Consider the following 25619-nt stretch of genomic DNA (forward strand, 5'->3'; position numbering starts at 1 on the left):
GGTTCCTCCCTTAACTATTCCCGCATATTTTAGTCATGGCAGTGCTGAAGTTGGATTAAATAGACAGATGCATTATTCTTGTGATACGGGACCGTCTCTATATGTTGCCGACTTGTATTTCCCAAGCGCTTAGTACAGTGCTGTGCACTAAGTGCTCAATAAATACGATTGAATGAATGAATATAGACTAAACATTATTATTCTGTAATTTTTTAAGCACAGGCAACATTAAGATTGGCCTCATCCATCCCTGTTTGAGATTTTAATATAGAATGACTGTTTACTGCTTTCCTCATTTCACTCACAGTAGCTGGCTCTCGGCATAAAACCCCAGGAGCAGGAGTACAGAGGAGTTCTCTGTCTCCCCTTTTAGACTGTGAGCCCACTGTTGGGTATTGACCGTCTCTATATGTTGCCAACTTGTACTTCCCAAGCGCTTAGTACAGTGCTCTGCACACAGTAAGCGCTCAATAAATACGATTGATGATGATGATGCCCTGGCCCTCTCAGCCCCAACGTTGGTTTCCAGAATCTTCCCCTAAAATGGGAAATTCAATCAATCAATCAATCAATCGTATTTATTGAGCGCTTACTGTGTGCAGAGCACTGGACGAAGCGCTTGGGAAGTACAAGTTGGCAACATACAGAGACAATCCCTACCCAACAGTGGGCTCACAGAGAAGCAGCGTGGCTCAATGGAAAGAGCCCGGGCTTTGGAGTCGGAGGTCATGGGTTCAAACCCCGGCTCTGCCGATTGTCAGCTGTGTGACTCTGGGCAAGTCACTTCACTTCTCTGGGCCTCAGTTCCCTCATCTGCAAAATGGGAATTAAGACTGTGAGCCCCCCGTGGGACAACCTGATCACCCTGTAACCTCCCCAGCGCTTAGAACAGTGCTTGGCACAGAGTAAGCGCTTAACAAATACCATCGTGATGATTATTATTAATATAGCAGACACGTTCCCTGCCCACAAGGAGTTTCCAGTCTTCTGTGGGTGGACAGGGGTCTGATGATGACCCGCTATCCAGCCAGGGCTGCATAGGGGCTGGGCCCTATGGGCCCTTATAATAAATGCCATTATTATTATTATTATTAAAAAAATTCCCCGGCCAACTCTCCCCCTGGCTTTGCAAATACCATCGTGATGACTATTATTAATATAGCGGACACGTTCCCTGCCCACAAGGAGTTTCCAGTCTTCTGTGGGTGGACAGGGGTCTGATGATGACCCGCTATCCAGCCAGGGCTGCCTAGGGGCTGGGCCCTATGGGCCCTTATAATAATAATAATAATAATAATAATGGCATTTATTAAGCGCTTACTATGTGCAAAGCACTGTTCTAAGTGCTGGGGGGATACAAGTTGATGAGGTTGTCCCACGAGGGGCTCACAGTCTTCATCCCCATTTTACAGATGAGGGAACTGAGGCACAGAGAAGTGAAGTGACTTGCCCAAAGTCACACAGCTGACAAGTGGCGGAGCCGGGATTTGAACCCATGACCTCTGACTCCAAAGCCCGTGCTCTTTCCCACTGAGCCACGCTGCTTCTTATAATAATAAGAATATATAAATTATAATATAATATAATATAATAAATGCCGTCATTATTATTATTATTAAAAAAATTCCCCGGCCAACTCTCCCCCTGGCTTTGCAGATACCATCGTGATGATTATTATTAATATAGCGGACACGTTCCCTGCCCACAAGGAGTTTCCAGTCTTCTGTGGGTGGACAGGGGTCTGATGATGACCCGCTATCCAGCCAGGGCTGCCTAGGGGCTGGGCCCTATGGGCCCTTATAATAAATGCCATCATTATCATTATTATTAAAAAAATTCCCCGGCCAACTCTCCCCCTGGCTTTGCAGATACCATCGTGATGATTATTATTAATATAGCGGACACGTTCCCTGCCCACAAGGAGTTTCCAGTCTTCTGTGGGTGGACAGGGGTCTGATGATGACCCGCTATCCAGCCAGGGCTGCCTAGGGGCTGGGCCCTATGGGCCCTTATAATAAATGCCATCATTATCATTATTATTAAAAAAATTCCCCGGCCAACTCTCCCCCTGGCTTTGCAGATACCATCGTGATGATTATTATTAATATAGCGGACACGTTCCCTGCCCACAAGGAGTTTCCAGTCTTCTGTGGGTGGACAGGGGTCTGATGATGACCCGCTATCCAGCCAGGGCTGCCTAGGGGCTGGGCCCTATGGGCCCTTATAATAAATGCCATCATTATCATTATTATTAAAAAAATTCCCCGGCCAACTCTCCCCCTGGCTTTGCAGATACCATCGTGATGATTATTATTAATATAGCGGACACGTTCCCTGCCCACAAGGAGTTTCCAGTCTTCTGTGGGTGGACAGGGGTCTGATGATGACCCGCTATCCAGCCAGGGCTGCCTAGGGGCTGGGCCCTATGGGCCCTTATAATAAATGCCATCATTATTATTATTATTAAAAAAATTCCCCAGCCAACTCTCCCCCTGGCTTTGGGGGTCCCCGCCTTGGACCGCGGCTGCCCTCTCCCCGCTCTGTCCCGGGGGTCCGGGGGTTTTGTGTGGAGCGGGCGGGTGGGCCCCTGCCCTGGGGCCCTAACACAGGACATTGTTATCTCCACTGTTTAGTTCTGACCCCTCTGTCTCCCTCCTCGAAATCAGAGAGTACGCCCAGCGATGCTGGCAGCCAGGACTCCGGGGACCTGGGACCCCTGGCCAGGTAAGAGGATGCGCGGGGACCGGCCCCGGCGCAAAGGGGTTTTCAGACCCAAGCCCGTGGGTGCGTGCGGCCTTGTGCCAATATCAATCATATTTATTGATCGATTACTGTGCACAGGGCACTGCACTAAAGCATATATATACATATATATGTATATATGTTTGTACATATTTATTACTCTATTTATTTATTTATTTATTTATTTATTTATTTTACTTGTACATATCTATTCTATTTATTTTATTCTGTTAGTATGTTTGGTTTTGTTCTCCGTCTCCCCCTTTTAGACTGTGAGCCCACTGTTGGGTAGGGACTGTCTCTATATGTTGCCAACTTGGACTTCCCAAGCGCTTAGTCCAGTGCTCTGCACACAGTAAGTGCTCAATAAATATGATTGATGATGATGATGATATATATACATATATATGTATATATGTTTGTACATATTTATTACTCTATTTATTAATTTATTTATTTTACTTGTACATATCTATTCTATTTCTTTTATTCTGTTAGTATGTTTGGTTTTGTTCTCCGTCTCCCCCTTTTAGACTGTGAGCCCACTGTTGGGTAGGGACTGTCTCTATATGTTGCCAACTTGGACTTCCCAAGCGCTTAGTACAGTGCTCTGCACACAGTAAGCGCTCAATAAATACGATTGATTGATTGATTAATTGATTGATTGAGGAGAGCAGCCAGGTGGGGCAGGAGGGGGCGAGGGGATAGGCGATTTTAAAACCAACGGTGACCAGTTTCTGTTTGCTGCGGAGGTGGATGGGCAAACCCTAGAGGCTCTTGAACGGTGTGGGTTTTTGTGTGTGTGCAAGCTCCCTCTAAGACCGTAAGCTCATCGTGGGCAGGGAATGTGTCTGTTGATTGTTGTATCGTACCCTCCCAAGCGCTTAGTACAGGGCTTCTCACGCAGTACGTGCTCAATGAATACGATTGAATGGCGGGGAGGAGGCCGCCATGAGGGTCGCCGCGCTCATCAGGTAACGCGGCCCTGGCCTCCTCCCCTGCGGAGCTTCTAGACGTGACAAGCCCACTGTTGGGTGGGGACCGTCTCTAGATGTTGCCAACTTGGACTTCCCAAGCGCTTAGTACAGTGCTGCACACTGTAAGCGCTCAATAAATACGACTGAATTTCCTCCCTTCAAGGCCCTACTGAGAGCTCACCTCCTCCAGGAGGCCTTCCCAGACTGAGCCCCTTCCTTCCTCTCCCCCTCGTCCCCCTCTCCATCCCCCTCATCTTACCTCCTTCCCTTCCCCACAGCACCTGTATATATGTATATATGTTTGTACATATTTATTACTCTATTTTTTTTACTTGTACCTATCTATCCTATTTATTTTATTTTGTTAGTATGTTTGGTTTTGTTCTCCGTCTCCCCCTTCTAGACTGTGAGCCCACTGTTGGGTAGGGACTGTCTCTAGATGTTGCCAACTTGGACTTCCCAAGCGCTTAGTGCAGTGCTCTGCACACAGTAAGCGCTCAATAAATACGATTGAATGATTGATTGATTGAATGACCGAATGAGCGCGTTGTTGGGATTGGGGTGGGTCCCTGCGGGTTTTCAGCTCCATCCGCCGCTTGGGTGAGTTGGGCCTCCAGGGTCTTCAAACCGGGGGGCTGCTCGATCCCCATCGCTTCCCGCCCCTGCCTGCTTCCGTGCCCCGCGTCCCTAAATGCCATCTCCGACAGGCCCGCGTGGCGTGTGTCCGGCCGCTTGCCCGCCGGACCCCAGCCCAAGGACCGACGGGAGGCCGGGGGACGTAGGGGGTCTGCAGTCTGCCAGGTCTCGAGGGGGTCCCTTGTCATGATGTGCAGTGAATATGTCTGCTATACTCTCATAGCGTACTCTCCCAGGTGCTTAGGACGGTGCTCTGCTCACAGAAGTGCTCAGTAAATACGATTGACAGGCTGACATATGATTGACAGACTGACTGTGTGTTGGATGGGGAGCGGGAGAGCACTGAGCATCTTCTGGAAACCCAGGAATTTGGGAAACCTTCCCAGACTGAGCCTCTTCCTTCCTCTCCCCCTCGTCCCCCTCTCCATCCCCCCCATCTTACCTCCTTCCCTTCCCCACAGCACCTGTATATATGTATAGATGTTTGTACATATTTATTACTCTATTTATTTTACTTGTACATGTCTATTCTATTTATTTTACTTTGTTAGTATGTTTGGTTTCGTTCTCTGTCTCCCCCTTCTAGACAGTGAGCCCACTGTTGGGTAGGGACTGTCTCTATATGTTGCCAACTTGTACTTCCCAAGCGCTTAGTACAGTGCTCTGCACACAGTAAGCGCTCAATAAATACGATTGATTGATTGATTGATTGATTGGAAACAGGACAGGGAAGAAGAAGAGGGTGGAGGGAGGGGAAGGACGCTCTCTGTGGGCAGGATATACGCCTGTTGTATATACTGTCTATAGGCTATATTGTCTATAGGCTATACTGTCTGTTCCCAAGCGCTTAGTACAGTGCCCTGCGCACAGTAAGTGCTCAGTAAATGCGATTGACAGATTGACTGTGTGTTGCATTTCATTCCTTCATTCAATGGTATTTATTGAGCACTTACTGTGTGCAGAGCACTGTACTAAGCGCTTGGGAAGTCCAAGTCGGCAACACAGAGGCGGTCCCTACCCAACAGCGGGCTCACAGTCTAGAAGGGGGAGACAGACAACAAAACAAAACGTATTAACAAAATAAAATAAGTAGAATAAATATGTACAAGTACGGGAGAGCACTGAGCATCTTCTGGAAACCCAGGAATTTGGGAAACAGGACGGGGAAGAAGAAGAGGGTGGAGGGAGGAGAAGGACGCTCTCTGTGGGCACGAAATACTCCCGTTGTATGGCTATATTGTCTGCTCCCAAGCGCTTAGTACAGTGCCCTGCACACAGTAAGCCTTCAGTAAATGAGAGACTGACAAGAAAGGCTCGGTTTAGGCCTGCTCTAGAAAAAAATGGAATTTAGGAAGTGTTTATTTTGTACCAAGGGCTAGTAATAATAATAATGGTATTTTTAAACACTTACTATTTCATTCATTTATTCAATCGTATTTATTGAGCACTTACTGTGTGCTGAGCACTGCACTAAGCTCTTGGAAAGTACAATTCAGCAATAAAGAGACAATCCCTGCCCACAGCTGACTTACAGTCTAGATGGGGGAAGACAAACATCAAAACAAATAACCAAGCATCAACATAAATAAATAGAATTATAGATATATACGCATCAAAACAAGTAAACAGGCATCAATAAATAAATAGAATTATAGATATAGACATATAGACAAGAGGGCGGCGTTGAGGGTGCCAGTTTGGTCATCAAGGGGAAGAAGTTGGGCTTTGAAGACTAAATGGGGCATGATGAACTTGAGAAAATTGGATGGGGTCAAAAAATCGGAGATTTGCCAAGCACTGTTTTAAGCGCTGGGGAGGTTACAAGGTGATCAGATTGTCCCAAGTGGGGCTCACAGTCTTAATCCCCATTTTACAGATGAGGTAACTGAGGCCCAGAGAAGTGAAGTGACTTGCCCAAAGTCACCCAGCTGACAAGTGGCAGAGCCGGGATTAGAACCCACGACCTCTGACTCCCAAACCCGGGCTCTTTCCACTGAGCCACGCTGCACTATTGCAGTGCTTAATACAGTGCTTTGCATAAAGTAAACCCCTAATAAATACTATTATTATTATTACTATTATTAGTATTAATAACAATTAAGGAAGCAGCACGGCCTAGTGGACCGAGCCCGGGCTTGAGAGTCAGAAGGCCGTGGGTTCTAATGCCGGCTCCGCCACTCGTCTGCTGTATGACTTGGGTCAAGTCACTTCACTTCTCTGTGCCTCGGTTCCCACATCTGTAAAATGGGGATTAAAACTGTGAGTCCGATGCAGGACATGGACTGTGTCCAACCTGATTACCCTGTACCTCCCCCAGCGCTTAGAACAGCGTTTGACACATAATAATAATAATAATAATAATAATAATAATAATGATGAGGGCATTGATTAAGCACTTACTATGTGCAAAGCACTGTTCTAAGCGCTGGGGAGGTTACAAGGTGATCAGGCTGTCCCACGGGGGGCTCACAGTCCTAATCCCCATTTTACAGGTGAGGTAACTGAGGCTCAGAGAAGTTAAGGGACTTGCCCAAAGTCCCACAGCTGACGATTGGCGGAGCCGGGATTTGAACCCGTGACCTCTGACTCCAAAGCCCGGGCTCTTTCCACTGAGCCACGCTGCTTCTCCAGCGCATAGTAAGCGCTTAACAAATACCATTATTGTTATTAATAACATTATTATTATTGTAATTAATAATAATAATTAGGATTACTGGGAGAGTACAGTAGAGTTGGTAGCCCCCCTCCCTGCCCGTGAGGAGCGTGTAGTGCAGCGGGCGGGACGGACTCTGATTGACCCCATCCAGGCCCTTGTCTTGGACCAGTGCGGATCGGGGCGTCTTCCCCGGGGCCTCCAAGGAGAGTCGGTCCGGAGGGCCGGCGTCCTGACAGTTGTCCTGACTCTGGCCCGCGGTCCTGTGTGCGAGGTGTGCTTCCCGGTGTCCTTTCCCACGTGCAATCCTCTCTGACGCTCACCCTTGTGGTCCCGTCTGCTAGCCCGCCATCCTCATGTACCCCTCCCGCTCCTTGGGCCCTGCCTGTGTACCCCCCATGCTGATGGTCCCCCCCCCACCGTGTGCCAACCCTGTGTACCCCACCCCTGCTGTACGCCCCACAATTGCCCTCCCCCTCCCCCCTACCTGGGAGCGGGTGAGAAGGATGATCCAGAGCAAAGCAAATCATCCCCCCAAGTCTCCATTTCCAAACCCGGAGTGGCCCCGGTTGGTCCCATCCCAGGTTCTCCCTGACACCTGGCCCGTCTGCGGCGTGGCTGTGGAGGAGCAGTGTGGCCCAATGGGAAGAGCCCGGGCCTAAGAGTCAGAGGACCTGGGTTCTAATTCCAGCTCCGCCACCTGGCTCAGCGGAAAGAGCCACGGGCTTTGGAGTCCAGAGGTCATGGGTTCAAATTCCGGTTCCGCCCATTGTCAGCTGTGTGACTTTGGGCAAGTCACTTAATCAACCAATCAGTCGTATTTATTGAGCGCTTACTGTGTGCAGAGCACTGTGCTAAGTGCTTGGGAAGTACAAGTCGGCAACACATAGAGACAGTCCCTACCCAACAGCGGGCTCGCAGTCTCTCTGGGCCTCAGTTCCCTCATCTGTAAAATTGGGATTAAGACTGTGAGCCCCCCGTGGGACAACCTGATCACCTCGTCACCTCCCCAGCGCTTAGAACGGTGCTTTGCACATAGTAAGCGCTTAATAAATGCCATTATTATTATTACCGGCAGTGTGACCTTGGGCCGGTCCTTTCGCTCCTCTGGGCCTCGGTTGCCCCGTCTGTAAGATGGGGATTCGAGACCCGTTCTCCTTCCTACTTTGACTGTGGGCCCCACCTGCTCCCCTTGACACCCCATTGTGCCCCATCCATACCCCAGTATGCCCCACCCGTTCCTCCAGTGTACCCCACCTGCTCCCCCCCCCCAATAAGGTGGTGTGCCCCCCCCCCCCCCCCGAGGGTGACCCCAGGGTCTTCTGTTCCCTCTTAGGACACTGCAGTGGGACACGGACCCCTCGGCTTTGCAGCTTCAGTCGGACACGGATCTCGGGTACAGATGATCGCTTTCCTTCTTCGTCCCATCCACACCCCCCTTCTCATCCTCCCCCCACCCGGGGAATTGCTTGAGCTCTGGGGTCCCCCCGCCACGCCTGCACCCCGCATCTTCCCGCATCTCCTGGGCTTTGGGGCCTCCTCCCGGGAGCCTTCCGGGGCTGAGAGGCCGTGAAGGGGGCTGTCTCTGGGGGATGGAGGGAATCTGGCGCTGGCGCTTCTCCTTTCTCTCCCTTCTCCTGAGCACTCAGTACAGTGCTCTGCACACGGTAAGTGCTCTGCCGATCCAATGGATTGAATGAGTGATCCTCCAACTCCGATCCGCTAGCCACCCGGCTGGTCGGTTTAGGACTGGACCTCAGTTCCTTCACGTGTAAAATGGGGGTAATCGTTTTCCTTCCTCTTCCTACCGCCCAGAACGGGCTCTGCCTCTTGTCTGCTGTGTGACCTTGGGCAAGTCACTTCACTTCTCTGGGCCTCGGTTACCTCATCTGCAAAATGGAGATTGAGACCATGAGCCCCGTGTGGGACAGGGACTGTGACCAACTAGATTTGCTTGGGTCTACCCCAGCCTTTAGAACGGTGTTTGAGCACTTAAAGAATACCAGAATTATTATTACAATTTCTGGAAAAGGACAGGATGTGTAGCTTGGAGGAAGTTCCAGAACCCCTTACCCTATCCTCCAGGTATCTCACCCCAGAAAAGAGAGGAGTCCTGCAGGGAAGGCTGGGAGGGACAGACTGAGAGGGGGCATTAATCAGGGAAGATCTCACTCTCCCCTTTGCGTGGCTCAGTGGAAAGAGCCCGGGCTTTGGAGTCAGAGGTCACGGGTTCAAATCCCGGCTCCGCCAGTTGTCGGCTGTGTGACTTTGGACAAGTCACTTCTCTGTGCCTCAGTTACCTCATCTGTAAAAGGGGGATTAAGACTGTGAGCCTCACATGGGACCGCCTGATCACCTTGTATCCCCCCAGTGCTTTGAACAGTGCTTTGCACATAGTAAGTGCTTAACAAATACCATCATCATCCCTGACTCTGCCACAGTGACCCAACATGGACCGTCCAACACCCCTGACTCTCCCCTCTCCATCCCTGACTTTCCTCCAAGTGATTGCAGCAAGGACCTTCCAACCCCCTTGACTCTCCCTTCTCCATCCCCGACTCTCCCTTAGTGACCCAGGATGGATTATCCAATCCCCCTGACTTTTCCTGGCCGGAAGGACCAGGAAACCCCTCTGACCGGTGTCCCCCCCTGCCCGGAGTCAACTAGAAATAGTTTCAGGGCCACAAGTACGGAACCAAAGGTGGGAAGCACAGCTTCTCCCTACGGGCTGGGCGTGGGCGCAGGGAATCCGGGCCCACAGGGAGCCAGGCAAAAAGAAACTCCAGCCGGTCCAGAGTGGTTTGGACAGAGCCAGGGAGGAGTGTCCGTGCTGGGTCACTGGGGGAGAGACAGGGATGGAGAGGAGAGAGTCAGGAGGGTTGGGTGGTCCCTTCTCGGTCACGAGAGGAGGGTCAGGGATGGAGAAGGGGAGAGGGGAGAGGGGAGAGTCAGGGGGGTTGGATGGGCCGCGATGGGTCACTGGGGAATGGTTGGGGCTGGAAAGGGGGAGAGGGGAGAGTCGGGGGTTAGATAGTCCATCCTGGGTTACTAGGAGAGAATCAGGGATGGAGAGAGGAGACTCAGGGGGTCCTTGCTGCTGTCACTTGGGGGAGAGTGAGGAGATCTTCCCGATTAATGCCCTCTCTCAGTCTGTCAGGTCTCACGTAGAACATGCCCTGCCTTCATTCCCAAGCGCTCAGTACAGTAAGCACTCAATAAATACGATTGAATGAATGAATTCCTTTCTGCTCTGAGCCTCCTCTGCCCTTCTCGAGGGGCAATTCCATCAGCCGCTGCTATTTACTGAATGCCTCCTGGCCGTGGGGCACTGTGCTGAGTGCTTACTAGGTACAAGGCTCTGTAGTAAGCATCTGCAGGGTGCAGAATACTATACTGTGCACCCTTTTTATGGTATTTGTTAAGCGCTTGCTATGTGCCTGGCACCATAGTAAGTGCTGCTAATCAGGTCAGACACCGTCCATGTCCCACACGGGGCCTCATGGCCTTAATCCCCATTTTCCAGATGAGGTCACTGAGGACCAGAGAAGTGAAGTGACTTGCCCAAAGTCTCAGAGCAGGCGAAGGGCGGAGTCAGGACTAGAACCCGGGTCCTTCTGATGGGGTGGGAGAGCGGTAGTGACAGTTGAGTCCACCGTCTGTTCGGGGGAAGTACATCTTCTAATAATAATAATGATGATGATGATGGCATTTGTTAAGTGCTTACTATGTGCCAAGAACTGTTCTAAGCACTGGGGTTGATACCAGGTCCCACGCGGGGGCTCACAGTCTTAATGCCCATTTTACAGATGAGGTAACCGAGGCACAGAGAAGTGACGCGACTTGCCCAAAGTCACACAGCTGATAAGTGGCAGAGCAGGGATTAGAACCCACGAACTCTGCCTGCCAAGCCCGGGCTCTTTCCATTAAGCCATTAGGCTTCTCTATGGAATTACCCGGGTGACGGAGGTGGCGGTGTAGACGCCTCTTAGATTCCGGCCGGGTGGATTTTCCCACGAGCTGAGGGGTTGGGGCCTCGCGGGGTTGGGAGGGAAGGAGCGATCCGGGGCGGGACCCCCGGGATTGGGGCGGTGTGACCCTCTGGCAGTCTGGGGTGGCGCGGCCCCCTTCCCCATCCTTCGGCCATCCCGGGCTGACCTCCTCTCTCCGTCCCGACCCCAGACACCGGCTGCACAGATTGGGAGTGTCCAAGCTGACCCAGGCCGACTTCCTGCCCCGGGAGCTGGTGACCTACTCCAAGGAGACCCAGACCCCTCTGACGGCCTTCCAGTCCGCCGCCGAAGGTGACGACAGTGCGCGACACGCTCTGCGATCCCTGCTTTCCGCTCTCCGGTGGGAGGAGGGGCTGGATCCGGGCCTTGCTCAGGGCGGGAGGGGTGTGACCGGGGTCAGGGGTCACACTTGCTCAGGGTGCAAGGGGTCCGACGGGGAAGCTGAGGGGTGAATCACGCTTGCTCATTCATTCGTATCTATCGAGCACTTACTGTGTGCAGAGCACTGTGTTAAGCACTCGGGAGAGGGCAATACAACAATAAGCAATCAATCTATCAATCGATCATATTTATTGAGCTCTTACTGTGTGCAGAGCACTGTACTCAGTGCTTGGGAAGTACAAGTCAGCAACACGTAATAATAATAATAATGGTATTTGTTAAGCGCTTACTATGTGCAAAGCACTGTTCTAAGCGCTGGGGAGGTTACAAGGTGATCAGGTTGTCCCACAGGGGGCTCACAGTTTTAATCCTCTTTTTCCAGATGAGGTAATTGAGGCCCAGAGAAGTGAAGTGACTTGCCCAAAGTCACCCAGCTGACAATTGGCGGAGCCGGGATTTGAACCCATGACCTCTGACTCCAAAGCCCGGGCTCTGTCCACTGAGCCACGCTGCTTCTCATAGAGACGGTCCCTACCCAACAGCGGGCTCACAGTCTAGAAGGGGGAGACAGAGAACAAAACCAAACATACTAACAAAATAAATAAAATAAAATAAAATAAAATAAAATAAAATATAAAGTAAAGTAAAGTAAAATAAAATAAAATAAAATAAAATAAAAAATAAAATAAAAAATAAAATAAAATAAAATAAAAATAAAATAAAATAAAATAAAATATAAAATAAAATAAAATAAAATATAAAATAAAATAAAATAAAATAAAATAAAATATAAAATAAAATAAAATAAAATAAAATAAAAATAAAAAATAAAATAAAATAAAATATAAAATAAAATAAAATAAAATAAAATAAAAATAAAATAAAATAAAATATAAAATAAAATAAAATAAAATAAAAATAAAAAATAAAATAAAATAAAATAAAAAAATAAAATAAAAATAAAATAAAATAAAATATAAAATAAAATAAAATAAAATAAAAATAAAAAATAAAATAAAATAAAATAAAAAAATAAAATAAAATAAAATAAAATAAAATAAAATAAAAGCAAACACATTCACTGCCCTCAAGGAGCTTAATTCTCTGGACAAGAGAGTTCTGGCTGGGGTCAGGCAGGTTGTCCCTATGTCTCACGGAGGCTTTTGGGACTAGGAGTCTTGAGAGGGTGGGGGGGTCTGTGACTGCAGGGGTGATGCCCAGCACTGGGGATGGGGAGGGGGCCCGGGATAATAATAATAATAATAATAATGGCATTTACTAAGCACTTACTATGTGCAAAGCGCTGTTCTAAGCGCTGGGGAGGTTACAAGGAGATCAGGTTGTCCCCCGGGGGGCTCACAGTCTTCATCCCCCTTTTCCAGATGAGGGAACTGAGGCCCAGAGAAGTGAAGTGGCTTGCCCAAAGTCACACAGCTGACAATGGGCAGAGCCGGGATTCGAACCCACGACCATCAGCCCTAGGGCTCTGTGGGAGAGGGGAAGATGGGGCGGGGGGTAGAGGGGTTAACCCAAGAGCTGAGGAGCAGAACTACCTCACCTGGGAGAGCAGTTCTGCTTCACCTCTTCGGGGGGGCTGGGGGTCACTAGGTTGAGGGGCTGGGGGGGTCACTGGGCTTGGGGACCGGGGGGCAACCTTTTAGCTCACAGTCTAAAAGGGGGAGACAGAGAACAAAACCAAACATACTAACAAAATAAAATAAATAGAATAAATATGTATTATCAATCAATCAATCGCATTTAGTGATAAGAGCCCCGGCTTGGGAGTCAGAGGGCGTGGGTTCTAATCCCAGCTCCCTGCTGGGTGACCTTGGGCACTTAACTTCACAGCTGGGCACCCAGCTGACAATGGGCGGAGCTGGGATTTGAACCCATGACCTCTGACTCTAAAGCCCGGGCTCTTTCCCCTGAGCCACGCTGCTTCTCCACTTTTAGGCTGTGAGCCCACTGTTGGTTAGGGACCGTCTCTATATGTTGCCAACTTGGACTTCCCAAGCGCTTAGTACAGTGCTCTGCACACAGTAAGCGCTCAATAAATACAATTGATTACGGGCTCCAGGCAGTGGGTCTCAGGGGGAAGCAGCCTGGGCACTTGGGTTCAAATCTCAGCTCTGCCCCTTGTCTGCTGTGTGGCCTTGGACAAGTTATTTCACTTCTCTGGGCCTCAGTTTTCTCATCTGCACAATGGGGATAAAATACCTGTTCTTCCTCCCCCCGAAGACTAAACTCCACGTAGGACAAGGACTATGCCCAACCTGATTATTTTAAATCTTCCCCAGCGCTTAGTGCAGTGCTCGGCACAGAAGAAGTGCAAAGCAAGTACATGGGAAGCAGAGAGGCTCAGTGGTAAGAGCAGGGGCTTTGGAGTCAGAGGTCCCGGGTTCAAATCCCGGCTCTGCCAATTGTCAGCTGGGTGACTTTGGGCAAGTCGCTTCACATCTCTGGGCCTCAGTTCCCTCATCTGGAAAATGGGGATGAAGACTGTGAGCCCCCCGTGGGACAACCTGATCACCTTGTATCTTCCCCAGCGCTTAGAACAGTGCTTTGCACATAGTAAGCGCTTAAGGAATGCCATTATGATGATGATGATAATAATAATGGTAACAATAATAATAATTAAAATAATGGCTGGGCCATTCTTACTGCTCCCAGGCACTCTTCAAGCCTTGTGCCACTCACACTCACACTTACACTCACACTCACACACACACTCACACTCACACTTGCACACACACTCACACACACACACACACACACACACACACACACTCACTAACACACATACTACCCGTGCCGGAGGCTGCATTTGTTGGTGGGATTGGACACCCTGTGACCACCATCATTCATTCATTCAATCGTATTTACTGAGCGCTTACTGTGTGCAGAGCACTGTACTAACCGCTTGGGAAGCTACTGGTAGCCCTCCCCCACAGCTTCCTTGGAAAGCCCCAAAGCAGTCTGGACATATTTATTACTCTATTTATTTATTTATTTATTTTACTTGTACATATCTATTCTATTTATTTTATTTTGTTAGTATGTTTGGTTTTGTTCTCTGTCTCCCTCTTTTAGACTGTGAGCCCGCTGTTGGGTAGGGACTGTCTCTATATGTTGCCAACGTGTACTTCCCAAGCGCTTAGTACAGTGCTCTGCACACAGTAAGCGCTCAATAAATACGATTGATTGATTGATTCTCTTCCCCCGTCCCTCCCAGACCTTGGTCGGCGAGAAGTGAAGCGCGTGTGCGTGCCTTTTCCCATTCCCGCTTTTCTTTTTAGAGGATGAGGAGGATGAGGAGTTGGTGGAGGCGAAGGACGGACGCGACTCAGACGTGGAAAACCAGGAGCAGAAGCCAGAGGTGGAAGAAGGTACCGGGGAATGGAGGGAGGAAGTGGGGGAGGGCAGTTAACTGGAGCTGAGGTATGTGGCCATCCCTGGAATTCTTGGAATTTCCCATCTGGCAGGGGGAGCTGGGAAGGCCGCATGGCGTGGTGGATAGAGCACGGATCTGCCAGGCGGAAGGTCATGGGTTTTAATCCCAGAGAAGCAGCGTGGCTCAGTGGAAAGATCCCAGGCTTGGGAGTCAGAGGTCATGGGCTCCAATCCCGGCTCCACCACTTGTCAGCTGTGTGACTTTGGGCAAGTCGCTTAACTTCTCTGTTCCTCAGTTACCTAACCTGTAAAATGGGGATTAAGACTGTGAGCCCCATGTGGGGCAACCTGATTTCCTTGTATCCCCACCAGCGCTTAGAACAGTGCTTGGCACATAGTAAGTGCTTAACAAATTCCATTATTATTATTATTAATCCCGGCTCTGACACTTGTCTGCTGTGTGACTTTTGGCAAGTCACAACCTGATTTCCTTGTATCCCCACCAGTGCTTAGAACAGTGCTTGGCACATAGTACGTGCATAACAAATACCGTTATTATTATTATTATTATTAATCCCGGCTCTGACACTTGTCTGCCGTGTGACTTTTGACAAGTCACAACCTGACTTCCTTGTATCCCCACCAGTGCTTAGAATAGTGCTTGGCACATAGTATGTGCTTAAAAATACCATTATTATTATTATTATTATTATTATTATTAATCCCAGCTCCGACACTTGTCTGCTGTGTGACTTTTGGCAAGTCACAACCTGATTTCCTTATATCCCCACCAGCGCTTAGAACAGTGCTTGGCACATAGTAAGTGCTTAACAAATACCGTTATTATTATTATTATTATTAATCCCGGCTCTGACACTTGTCTGCTGTGTGACTTTTGGCAAGTCACAACCTGATTTCCTTGTATCCCCACCAGTGCTTAGAACAGTGCTTGGCACATAGTAAGTGCTTAACAAATACCATTATTATTATTATTATTAATCCCGGCTCTGACACGTGTCTGCTGTGTGACTTTTGGCAAGTCACAACCTGATTTCCTTGTATCCCCACCAGCACTTAGAACAGTGCTTGGCACATAGTAAGTGCTTAACAAATACAATTATTATTATTATTATTAATCCCAGCTCTGACACTTGTCTGCTATGTGACTTTTGGCAAGTCACAACCTGATTTCCTTGTATCCCCACCAGTGCTTAGAACAGTGCTTGGCACATAGTAAGTGCTTAACAAATACCATTATTATTATTATTATTATTAATAATAATCCCGGCTCTGTCACTTGTCTGCTCTGTGACTTTTGGCAAGTCATAACCTGATTTCCTTGTATCCCCACCAGTGCTTAGAACAGTGCTTGGCACATAGTAAGTGCTTAACAAATACTATTATTATTATTATTACAATAAATGTTATTATATTATATATTAAATATTATTAAATTATATTCCTATAATATATTTATAATATAATATGATATAATCATGACATACAGTGTATTTGTAATATATTCATATAATATAATATATAATACATATTATAATAATATAATATAATATAATATAATATATATTATGATATTTATGTAATAAATTTATATTTAAAATTATTGAATATGTTAAATATTATATTATTATAATAAATAATATCGATAAATACGATTGATTGATCATTATTATTATTATCATTATTAATCCCGGCTCTGACACTTGTCTGCTGTGTGACTTCTGGCGAGTCACTTCACTTCTCTCAGCTTCAGTTACCTCTTCTGTAAAATAGGGATTGAGACTGTGAGCCCCACATGAGACAGGGACTGTGTCCTACTGGATTAGCTTGCATCCACCCCAGCGCTTAGAACGGTGCCTGGCACATAGTAAGCACCTAACAAATACTATCATTATTATTATTATTATTATTATTATTATTATTATTATTATCCCAGGATCCCAGAATGAACTTTTACCTCAGGGTGTCGGATTTTGGGGGTGCAGCCGGGGAGGACGCTGAGATCTCTCTCCCTTGGCCCTGTAGGGAGAGAGCTGGGGGTTGGTAGTCCTAGTTCTGCCCCCGGCTTGCTGTGTGACCTGGGGCAAGCCCCTTAACCTCTCTGGGCCTCAGTTTCCTGTTCTGTCAGGGAAAAGACACACGCTTTCCCTCCCTTTCAGACTGAGTCCCGAGTGGGATGGGCACCGTGTCGGATCTGTGTCTACCCCCGTTGCTTGGCGTGGTGCTTTTCCAACAGTCAGCGCTTAGTCAATACAATAGTGGCAAAGAAATGGAGCAGGTGACGAGGTTGGAACCGCTTCTCCCCAATCTTGCCTGCCCCCGCTGCCCCTGCCTGGTCCTTTTCATTTTTTTTTAAATGGTATTTGTTAAGCACTCACTATGTGCCAGGCACTGTACTAAGCACCAGGGTAGATACAAGCTAATCAGGTTGGACACAGTCCCTCCCGGCGCTCACGGTCTTAACCCCCATTTTTCAGGTGAGGTAACTGAGGCCCGGAGAAGTGAAATGACTTTCCCCAAATCACCCAACAGGCAAGTGGCAGAGCCGGGATTAGAACCCAGAGAATAATAATAATACTAATGATGGTATTTGTTAAGCGCTTACTATGTGCAAAGCAGCGTGGCTCAGTGGAAAGAGCCCGGGCTTGGGAGGCAGAGGTCATGGGTTCGAATCCCGGCTCTGCCACATAATAATAATAATAATAATGGCATTTATTAAGTGCTTACTATGTGCAAGGCACTGTTCTAAGCGCTGGGGGTATACAAGGTGATCAGGTTGTCCCACGTGGGGCTCACAATCTTCATCCCCATTTTACAGATGAGGTAACTGAGGCCCAGAGAAGTTAAGTGACTTGCCCAAAGTCACACAGCTGACAAGTGGCAGAGCCAGGATTCGCACCCACGACCTCTGGCTCCAAAGTCCGTGCTCTTTCCACTGAGCCACGCTGCTTCTCATGTCTGCTGTGTGACCCTGGGCAAGTCACGTAACTTCTCTGAGCTTCAGATCCCTCATCTGTAAAAAAATGGGGATGAAGACTGTGAGCCCCACGTGGGACAACCTGATCACCTTGTATCCCCCCCAGCGCTTAGAACAGTGCTTTGCACGTAGTAAGCGCTTAACAAATGCCAAAAAAAAAAAAAAGCACTGTTCTAAGCGCTGGGGCGGTTACAAGGTGGGCCACGGGGGGCTCACAGTTTTAATCCCCATTTTACAGCTGAGGTAACTGAGGCCCAGAGGAGTGAAGTGACTTGCCCAAAGTCACACAGCTGACAGAGCCGGGATTTGAACCCATGACCTCTGCCTCCAAAGCCCGGGCTCTTGCCACTGAGCCACGCTGCTTCTCCAGACAGTGCTCACTCCCGGGCTCGGGCACTACCCCCTGAGCCACGATGCCCAGCCCCGTCCTGCCTGCCCTTAACTGACCTCGCCCTCCCTCAGCACTCCCCAGGGAGCTGACCGAAGAGGAAAAACAGCAGATTCTCCATTCGGAAGAATTCCTGATCTTCTTCGACCGGACGATCCGGGTCATGGAGCGGGCGCTGGCCGAGGACTCGGACATCTTCTTTGACTACAGTGGCCGGGAGCTGGAGGAGAAAGACGGGTTGGCGGCTTCTCCGTCCCTTCTCCGGGCATCGGGCAGAGTGGCGGCGTTTTGACTCCGGGTCCGGGAACGGGAGGAGAGGCCCTGAGGCCCAGATGGGGCGTTGAGGAGATGGGATTTCTGGAGGGCTTTGAAGATGGGGAGGTTTTGAGTTTGACTCAGCTCTCTGAGAAGCACAAGAAGTGAAAGGAGGTGGGAAGAACAGAAGCCGGAAGAGGGATGGCCAGAGCGGCTGGGAGAGAAATGTAGCGGGATTTGAGGTAGACTCCCTCTTTTGTCCCTCCGCTGGGGTAATAATGCTCCAGCCTCTGAGAAAGAGAGCGCATGGCCTTCACAGTCTTCTAGACGGTGAGCCCACTGTTGGGTAGGGACCGTCTCTATATGTTGCCAACTTCCCAAGCGCTTAGTACAGTGCTCTGCACATGGTAAGCGCTCAATAAATACGATTGAATGAATGAATGAATGAATGGCCCTGGGGACAGAAACCCTGTGTCTTTTGGCCTTGGGTAAGTCACGGAGCCTCTTTCGGCCTCAGTTTCCTCCCTTGTAAAATGGGAAAATGAGGCCGACCTTTATTCCCCCCCGCCCCCCTCAGCCACACAGCACTTATGTCCATATCCGGAATTTATTCATTTAGTCTTACGTATGCCTCCTTCTCTAGACTGTCAGCTCCTTGTGGGCAGGGAATGTGTCTGTTTATTGTTATATTGTATTCTCCCAAGCGCTTAGTACAGTGCTCTGCACTCAGTAAGTGCTCAGTGAATACCATTGACTGATTGACTGAACTCTGCTCAACTGTACTCTCCCAAGCGCATAGTACAGTTCTCTGCATGCATTATAAGCACTCAATAATACGATTGACTGACTGACTGAACTCTGTTCTACTGTAATAATAATAATAATAATGGCATTTATTAAGCGCTTACTATGTGCAAAGCACTGTTTTAAGTGTTGGGAAGGTTACAAGGTGATCAGGTTGTCCCATGGGGAGCTCACAGTCTTAATCCCCATTTTCCAGATGAGGTAACTGAGGCCCAGAGAAGTAAAGTGGCTTGCCCAAAGTCACACAGCTGACAAGTGGCGGAGCCTAGATTTGAACCCATGACCTCTGACTCCAAAGCCCGGGCTTTTTCCACTGAGCCATGCTGCTTCTCTACCGTACTCTCCTAGGCACTTAGTACAGTGCTCTGCCCACAGAAAGCGCTCAATAAATACCATCGGTGGATTGATAGCTGGGAGAGTAGATAGAAATCCTAGAACCGAAAGCTCCTTAAGTGTTTTCCTCGTGGTCAGAAAGGGCGATCGGTATTCCCATCCAGCTGTGGCTCAGAGCGGCTCTCTCCCGGGGAGCGACGAACCGGGGAATGGCCCCAGCATCGCTCTGTCAGTCGATTGTATTTATTGAGCACTAGAGCGCTGTACTAAACGCTTGGGAGAGGACAACGCAATATAACAGTCGTATTCCCTGCCCACAACGAGTCTAGAAGGGGAGATGGGCATGTATAGAAACCAAAAAATGACAGATGTGGATATAAGTGGTGTAGGGCTGGGAGGGGGGATGAATAAAAGGAGCAAGTCAGGACGACGCAGAAGGGAGGGGGAGAAGAAGAAAGGAGGGCACACTGAGGAAAGGCCTCTTGGAGGAGGTGGGCCATCAATTAATACGATTTATACGATTTATACGATTATACGTATAAATACGATTGATGAATAAGGCTTTGAATGCGAGATATGAGCAGGGAGGGCATTCCATCATCAATCGTATTTATTGAGCGCTTACTGTGTGCAGAGCACTGGACTAAGCGCTTAGGCCAGAGGCAAGACGTGGGCGAGAGGTTGGCAGCGAGATAGATGAGATCAATCAATCAGTCGTATTTATTGAGCGCTTACTGTGTGCAGAGCACTGGACTAAGCGCTTGGGAAGTCCAAGTTGGCAACATCTAGAGACGGTCCCCTACCCAACCGTGGGCTCACGGTCTAGAAGGGGGAGACAGAGAACAAAACCAAACATATTAACAAAATAAAATAACAGAAGATGGAGGAATGGTAAGCATGGCTGTAGAGAAGCAGCATGGCTCAGTGGAAAGAGCCCGGGCTCTGGAGTCAGAGGTCATGGGTTCAAATCCCTGCTCTGCCAATTGTCAGCTATATATATGTATATATGTTTGTACGTATTTATTCTTTTAGACTGTGAGCCCACTGTTGGGTAGGGACTGTCTCTATATGCTGCCAATTTGTACTTCCCAAGCGCTTAGCACAGTGCTCTGCACACAGTAAGCGCTCAATAAATACGATTGATGATGATGATGGTAAGTAGGTTGGCATTAGAGGAGCAAGTATGCGGGCTGGATTGGAGGAGGAGAGGAACAGGATGAGGTAGGAGGGGGCGAGAGGATTGAGGACTTTATGGTGAGGAGTTTTTGCTGGATGGGCAACCACTGGTGGGGTGGGGCTGATAGGGTTATTTGTGGCCCTGAATTCGCCAGCGTTAGCGGGGGTGGGGGCCCGGAGGGGGTCCGGACGGCTGTGCGGCCCCTGACCCCCGCGCTGACCCCTCCTCGCAGGGACGTCCAGGCCGGGGTCAACCTCTCTTTCCATCGCCAGTTCTACGACGAGCACTGGTCCAAGCATCGCGTGGTCACCTGCATGGACTGGTCCGTGCAGGTAGGGAACAAGGGACACCCCCCCCCCCCAAACTGGGAGCCCCCCAGAAGCCCCCTGCGGTCCGGCCTGGAAGCCGGTGGGGGGAGATCGGGGGTCTGGAGGGAGCCTCGGGCCCTGGGGAAGGGACTGGATGGGCCAAATCCCCATGTGTCCTGATGATGATGGCATTTGTTAAGCGCTTACTATGTGCAAAGCACTGTTCTAAGCACTGGGGGGGGGGCATACAAGGTGATCAGGTTGTCCCACGTGGGGCTCACAGCTTTAATCCCCATTTTCCAGATGAGGTAACTGAGGCTCAGAGAAGTGAAGTGACTCGCCCAAGGTCACACAGCAGACAGGTGGCGGAGCCGGGATTCGAACCCATGACCTCTGACTCCAAAGCCCAGGCTCTTTCCACTGAGCCACGCTGCTTCTCGACAGCAGCAGCAGCAGTCCTGCAGTTCTAACAATAATAACCGTGCTGTTAAGCGCCTACTATGTGCCAAGCACTTATTTTATTTTATTTTATTTTACTTGTATTTTACTTGTACATATCTATCCTATTTATTTTATTTTGTTGGTATGTTTGGTTTTGTTCTCTTTCTCCCCCTTTTAGACTGTGAGCCCACTGGTGGGTAGGGACTGTCTCTATGTGTTGCCAATTTGTACTTCCCAAGTGCTTAGTACAGTGCTCTGCACATAGTAAGCGCTCAATAAATACGATTGATGATGATGATGATGATAGAGGAAGTCAAGCTGATCAGGTCCGACACAGCCTGGTGCCTCCTGGGGTTCACAGTCTTAGAAGGAGGAAGAGTAAGTTGCTAAAGGAAGTAACAACATTAACAACGTTGAGAATTAAAGCTGCCCCGTTGTCAGGGGTCTTTCGAGCGTCGATGATTAAAACTGCCCTGTTGTCAGGGGGCGTGGATAAAAGAAGCAGCAGAGGTTTATTTGAGATTTTCTGATTAAATTGACATTTGGATCTCATTTTGTTAGTTTGCCTTTCCAGGGAGCGGGGGCTCTATCCTGTTCAGGCATTATTAAATTATTATTATTATTATATGGATAATAATAATAACAGTATTTGTTAATGCTTACCCTGTGCCAAGCACTGTTCTAAGCACTAGGGTAGAGAGAAGGTAATCAGGTTGGCACAGCCCTTGCGCTGCACAGGGTTCACAGTCTATATAGGAGGGAGTAGGATTGAATCCCCATTTTACAGGTGAAGAAACTGAGGCGCAGAGAAATTAAGCGACTTGCCCAAGGTCCCTCGCAGCAGACAAGCGGCTGGGATTAGAACCCAGGTCCTTCTGGCTACCAAGCCCGGGCTCTAGCCACTGGGCCGCACTGCTCCTCATTCAGAGAATGGGGAAAGAGCCCAGGCTTTGGAGTCAAGAGGTCATGGGTTCAAATCCTGGCTCCGCCACTTGTCAGCTGTGTGACTTTGGGCAAGTCACTTCACTTCTCTGGGCCTCAGTTTCCTCATCTGTAAAATGGGGATGAAGACTGTGAGCCCCACGTGGGACAACCTGATTACCTTGTATCTCCCCCAGCGCTTAGAACAGTGCTTTGCACAGAGTAAGCGCTTAACAAATACCAACATTATTATTATTATTATTATTATTCAGCTGTAGAGGAACAGATGCTCTTGTGGCGACTTTTGGCGGGCAGTACTGGTGTTTGTAGTGCTGGTAGTGGTGTCTACAGGGCACTCGCCAGCCTCTGTAGTAGACACACGCCGATACCTGGGTCTCTTCCATCCAGTACCCCGAACTGATGGTGGCCTCTTACAACCACAACGAAGACACGCCCCATGAGCCAGATGGGGTGGCCTTGGTTTGGAACATGAAGTTTAAGAAAACCACCCCAGAATACGTCTTCCACTGCCAGGTAAGAGCCCACGGGGTGGGAATGACGCACGCGGGGGTGACTGTGTGGGTGTGTATGTTATTAATTATTATTATTATCATTATTATGGTATTTGTTAAGCGCTTACCATGTGCCAAGCACTGTTCTAAGCTGCTGGGGTAGATACCAGGTAATCGGGTTGCCCCTCGTGGGGCTCGCTGCCTTAATCCCCATTTTCCAGGTGAGGTAACTGAGGCACAGAGAGTAATAATAATAATAATAATGATGGCATTTATTAAGCACTTACTATCAATCAATCAATCGTATTTATTGGGCGCTTACTGTGTGCAGAGCACTGTACTAAATGCTTGGGAAGTACAAGCTGGCAACATATAGGGACAGTCCCTACCCAACAGTGGGCTCACAGTCTAGAAGGGGGAGACAGAGAACAAAACCAAACATACTAACAAAATAAAATAAATAGAATAGATAGGTACAAGTAAAATAATAAATAAATAAATAGAGTAATAAATATGTACAAAACATATATACATATATGCAGGTGCTGTGGGGAAGGGAAGGAGGTAAGATGTGGGGGATGTGCAAGGCACTGTTCTAAGTGCTGGGGAGGTTACAAGGTGATCAGGTTGTCCCACGGGGGGCTCACAGTCTTCATCCCCATTTTCCAGGTGAGGGAACTGAGGCCCAGAGAAGTGAAGTGACTTGCCCAAGGTCACAGAGCAGACAAGCGGCGGAGCCGGGATTGGAACCCACGTCCTCTGACTCCCAACCCCGGGCTCTTGACGCTAAACCACGCTGCGTTGAAGTGTGCGTGAGTGTGGAGGTCCGTGTGTGTGATCATTCAATCAATCGATGGTATTTATTGAGCGCTTACGGTGTGCGGAGCACTGTACTAAGCGCTTGGGAGAGGACAAGCTCTTGTCTTTGTCCAGAAACGCTCTGGGCACGTTACTTCCCTCCTCAAAAATCTCCAGTGGCTACCAATCAATCTGCGCATCAGGCAGGAACTCCTCACCCTGGGCTTCAAGGCAGTCCATCCCCTTGCCTCCTCCTACCTCCCCTCCCTTCTCTCCTTCTCCAGCCCAGCCCGCACCCTCCGCTCCTCCACCACTAATCTCCTCCCCGTTAGGCCTCATTCTCGCCCATCCCGCCGTCGACCCCCGGCCCACGTCCTCCCCCGGGCCCGGAATGCCCCCAATCCCTCTGCCCATCCGCCAAGCTCCCTCTCTTCCTCCCTTCAAGGCCCTACTGAGAGCTCCCCTCCTCCAGGAGGCCTTCCCACACTCAGCCCCTTCCTTCCTCTCCCCCTCGTCCCCCTCTCCACCCCCCCGTCTTACCTCCTTCCCTTCCCCACAACCCTTGTATATATGTGTATTTGTTTGTACATATTTATTACTCTATTTATTTTACTTGTACCTATCTATTCTATTTATTTTATTCCGTTAATATGTTTGGTTTTGTTCTCTGTCTCCCCCTTCTAGACTGTGAGCCCCCTGGTGGGTAGGGACTGTCTCTATATGTTGCCAACTTGGACTTCCCAAGCGCTTAGTCCAGTGCTGTGCACACAGTCAGCGCTCAATAAATACAATTGATTGATTGATTGATTGATCGACAATATCCCAAGCAAATCTGGTTTGTCCCAGGGCCTCAGCTCAGACTCCACCTGAGGGCAGCAGGAAACATCGGGGACCCCCTGTCTCCATCTCAGGCTCAGGGAAGGAGGGGAGACGGGGGGTGAGGCCTAGTCTTTCCTGTTCAAACTTGGGCCGGGGTTGTCTAACACACTGTCTGTCGATCCCGTCCCCATCTCCCTGCCCCCCGCCTCCCCTGGTACCCACAGTGGCTAGAGCCCCGGCCTGGGGATCAGAAGGTCATGGGTTCTGATCCCTGCTCCGGCACTTAATAATAATAATATAATAATAATAATGGCATTTATTAAAGCGCTTACTATGTGCAAAGCACTGTTCTAAGCGCAGGGGAGGTTGCAAGGTGATCAGGTTGTCCCTCTTGGGGGCTCACAGTCTTCATCCCCATTTTACAGATGAGGTACTGAGGCCCAGAGAAGTGAAGTGACTTCCCCAAAGTCACACAGCTGACAGTTGGCAGAGCTGGGATTTGAACCCACGACCTCTGACTGCAAAGCCCGGGCTCTTTTCCACTGAGCCACGCTGCTTCTCACTGAGCCACGCTGCTTCTCTGCCCTGTGTTGCCAACTTGGACTTCCCAAGTGCTTAGTACAGTGCTCTGCACACAGTAAGTGCTCAATAAATACAATTGATTGATTGATTGATTGATTGATTGTCTGCTGTGTGACCTTGGGCAAGTGACTTCACTTCTCTGCTCCTAGAGAAGCAGCGTGGCTCAGTGGAAAGAGCCGGGGCTTTGGAGTCGGTGGTCATAGATTCAAATCCCAGCTCCGCCAATTGTCAAGCTGTGTGACTTTGGGCAAGTCACTTCTCTGCACCTCAGTTACCTCATCTGGAAAATGGGGATTGACTGTGAGCCCCCTGTGGGACAACCTGATCACCTTGTAACCTCCCCAGCGCTTAGAACAGTGCTTTGCACATAGTAAGCGCTTAATAAATGCCGTCATTATTATTATTATTATGAGTTCTGATCCCCACTCTGGCACTTGTCTGCTGTGTGACCTTGGGCAAGTCGCTTCACTTCTCTGCTTCTAGAGAAGCAGCGGGGC

General features: G+C 49.0%; 1 protein-coding gene across 2 annotated transcripts in view; it reads left to right on the forward strand.

The window, feature by feature from the left end:
- DYNC1I1 (dynein cytoplasmic 1 intermediate chain 1) overlaps positions 1-25619 on the forward strand; it is a 116686-nt gene that overhangs the window by 16164 nt on the left and 74903 nt on the right. Inside the window, exons 4-10 of one of the 2 annotated variants that reach the window (XM_038766714.1) lie at positions 2634-2724; positions 8345-8404; positions 11188-11309; positions 14696-14785; positions 18247-18409; positions 20974-21073; positions 22820-22945. In XM_038766714.1, coding sequence (XP_038622642.1) covers positions 2634-2724; positions 8345-8404; positions 11188-11309; positions 14696-14785; positions 18247-18409; positions 20974-21073; positions 22820-22945 — 752 coding nt within the window. The remainder of the gene's footprint in view (positions 1-2633; positions 2725-8344; positions 8405-11187; positions 11310-14695; positions 14786-18246; positions 18410-20973; positions 21074-22819; positions 22946-25619) is intronic. The other variant, XM_038766721.1, reaches the window with a different exon arrangement.

This window comes from Tachyglossus aculeatus, chromosome 2, assembly GCF_015852505.1.
Source record: "Tachyglossus aculeatus isolate mTacAcu1 chromosome 2, mTacAcu1.pri, whole genome shotgun sequence".
NCBI classification, from domain to species: domain Eukaryota; kingdom Metazoa; phylum Chordata; class Mammalia; order Monotremata; family Tachyglossidae; genus Tachyglossus; species Tachyglossus aculeatus.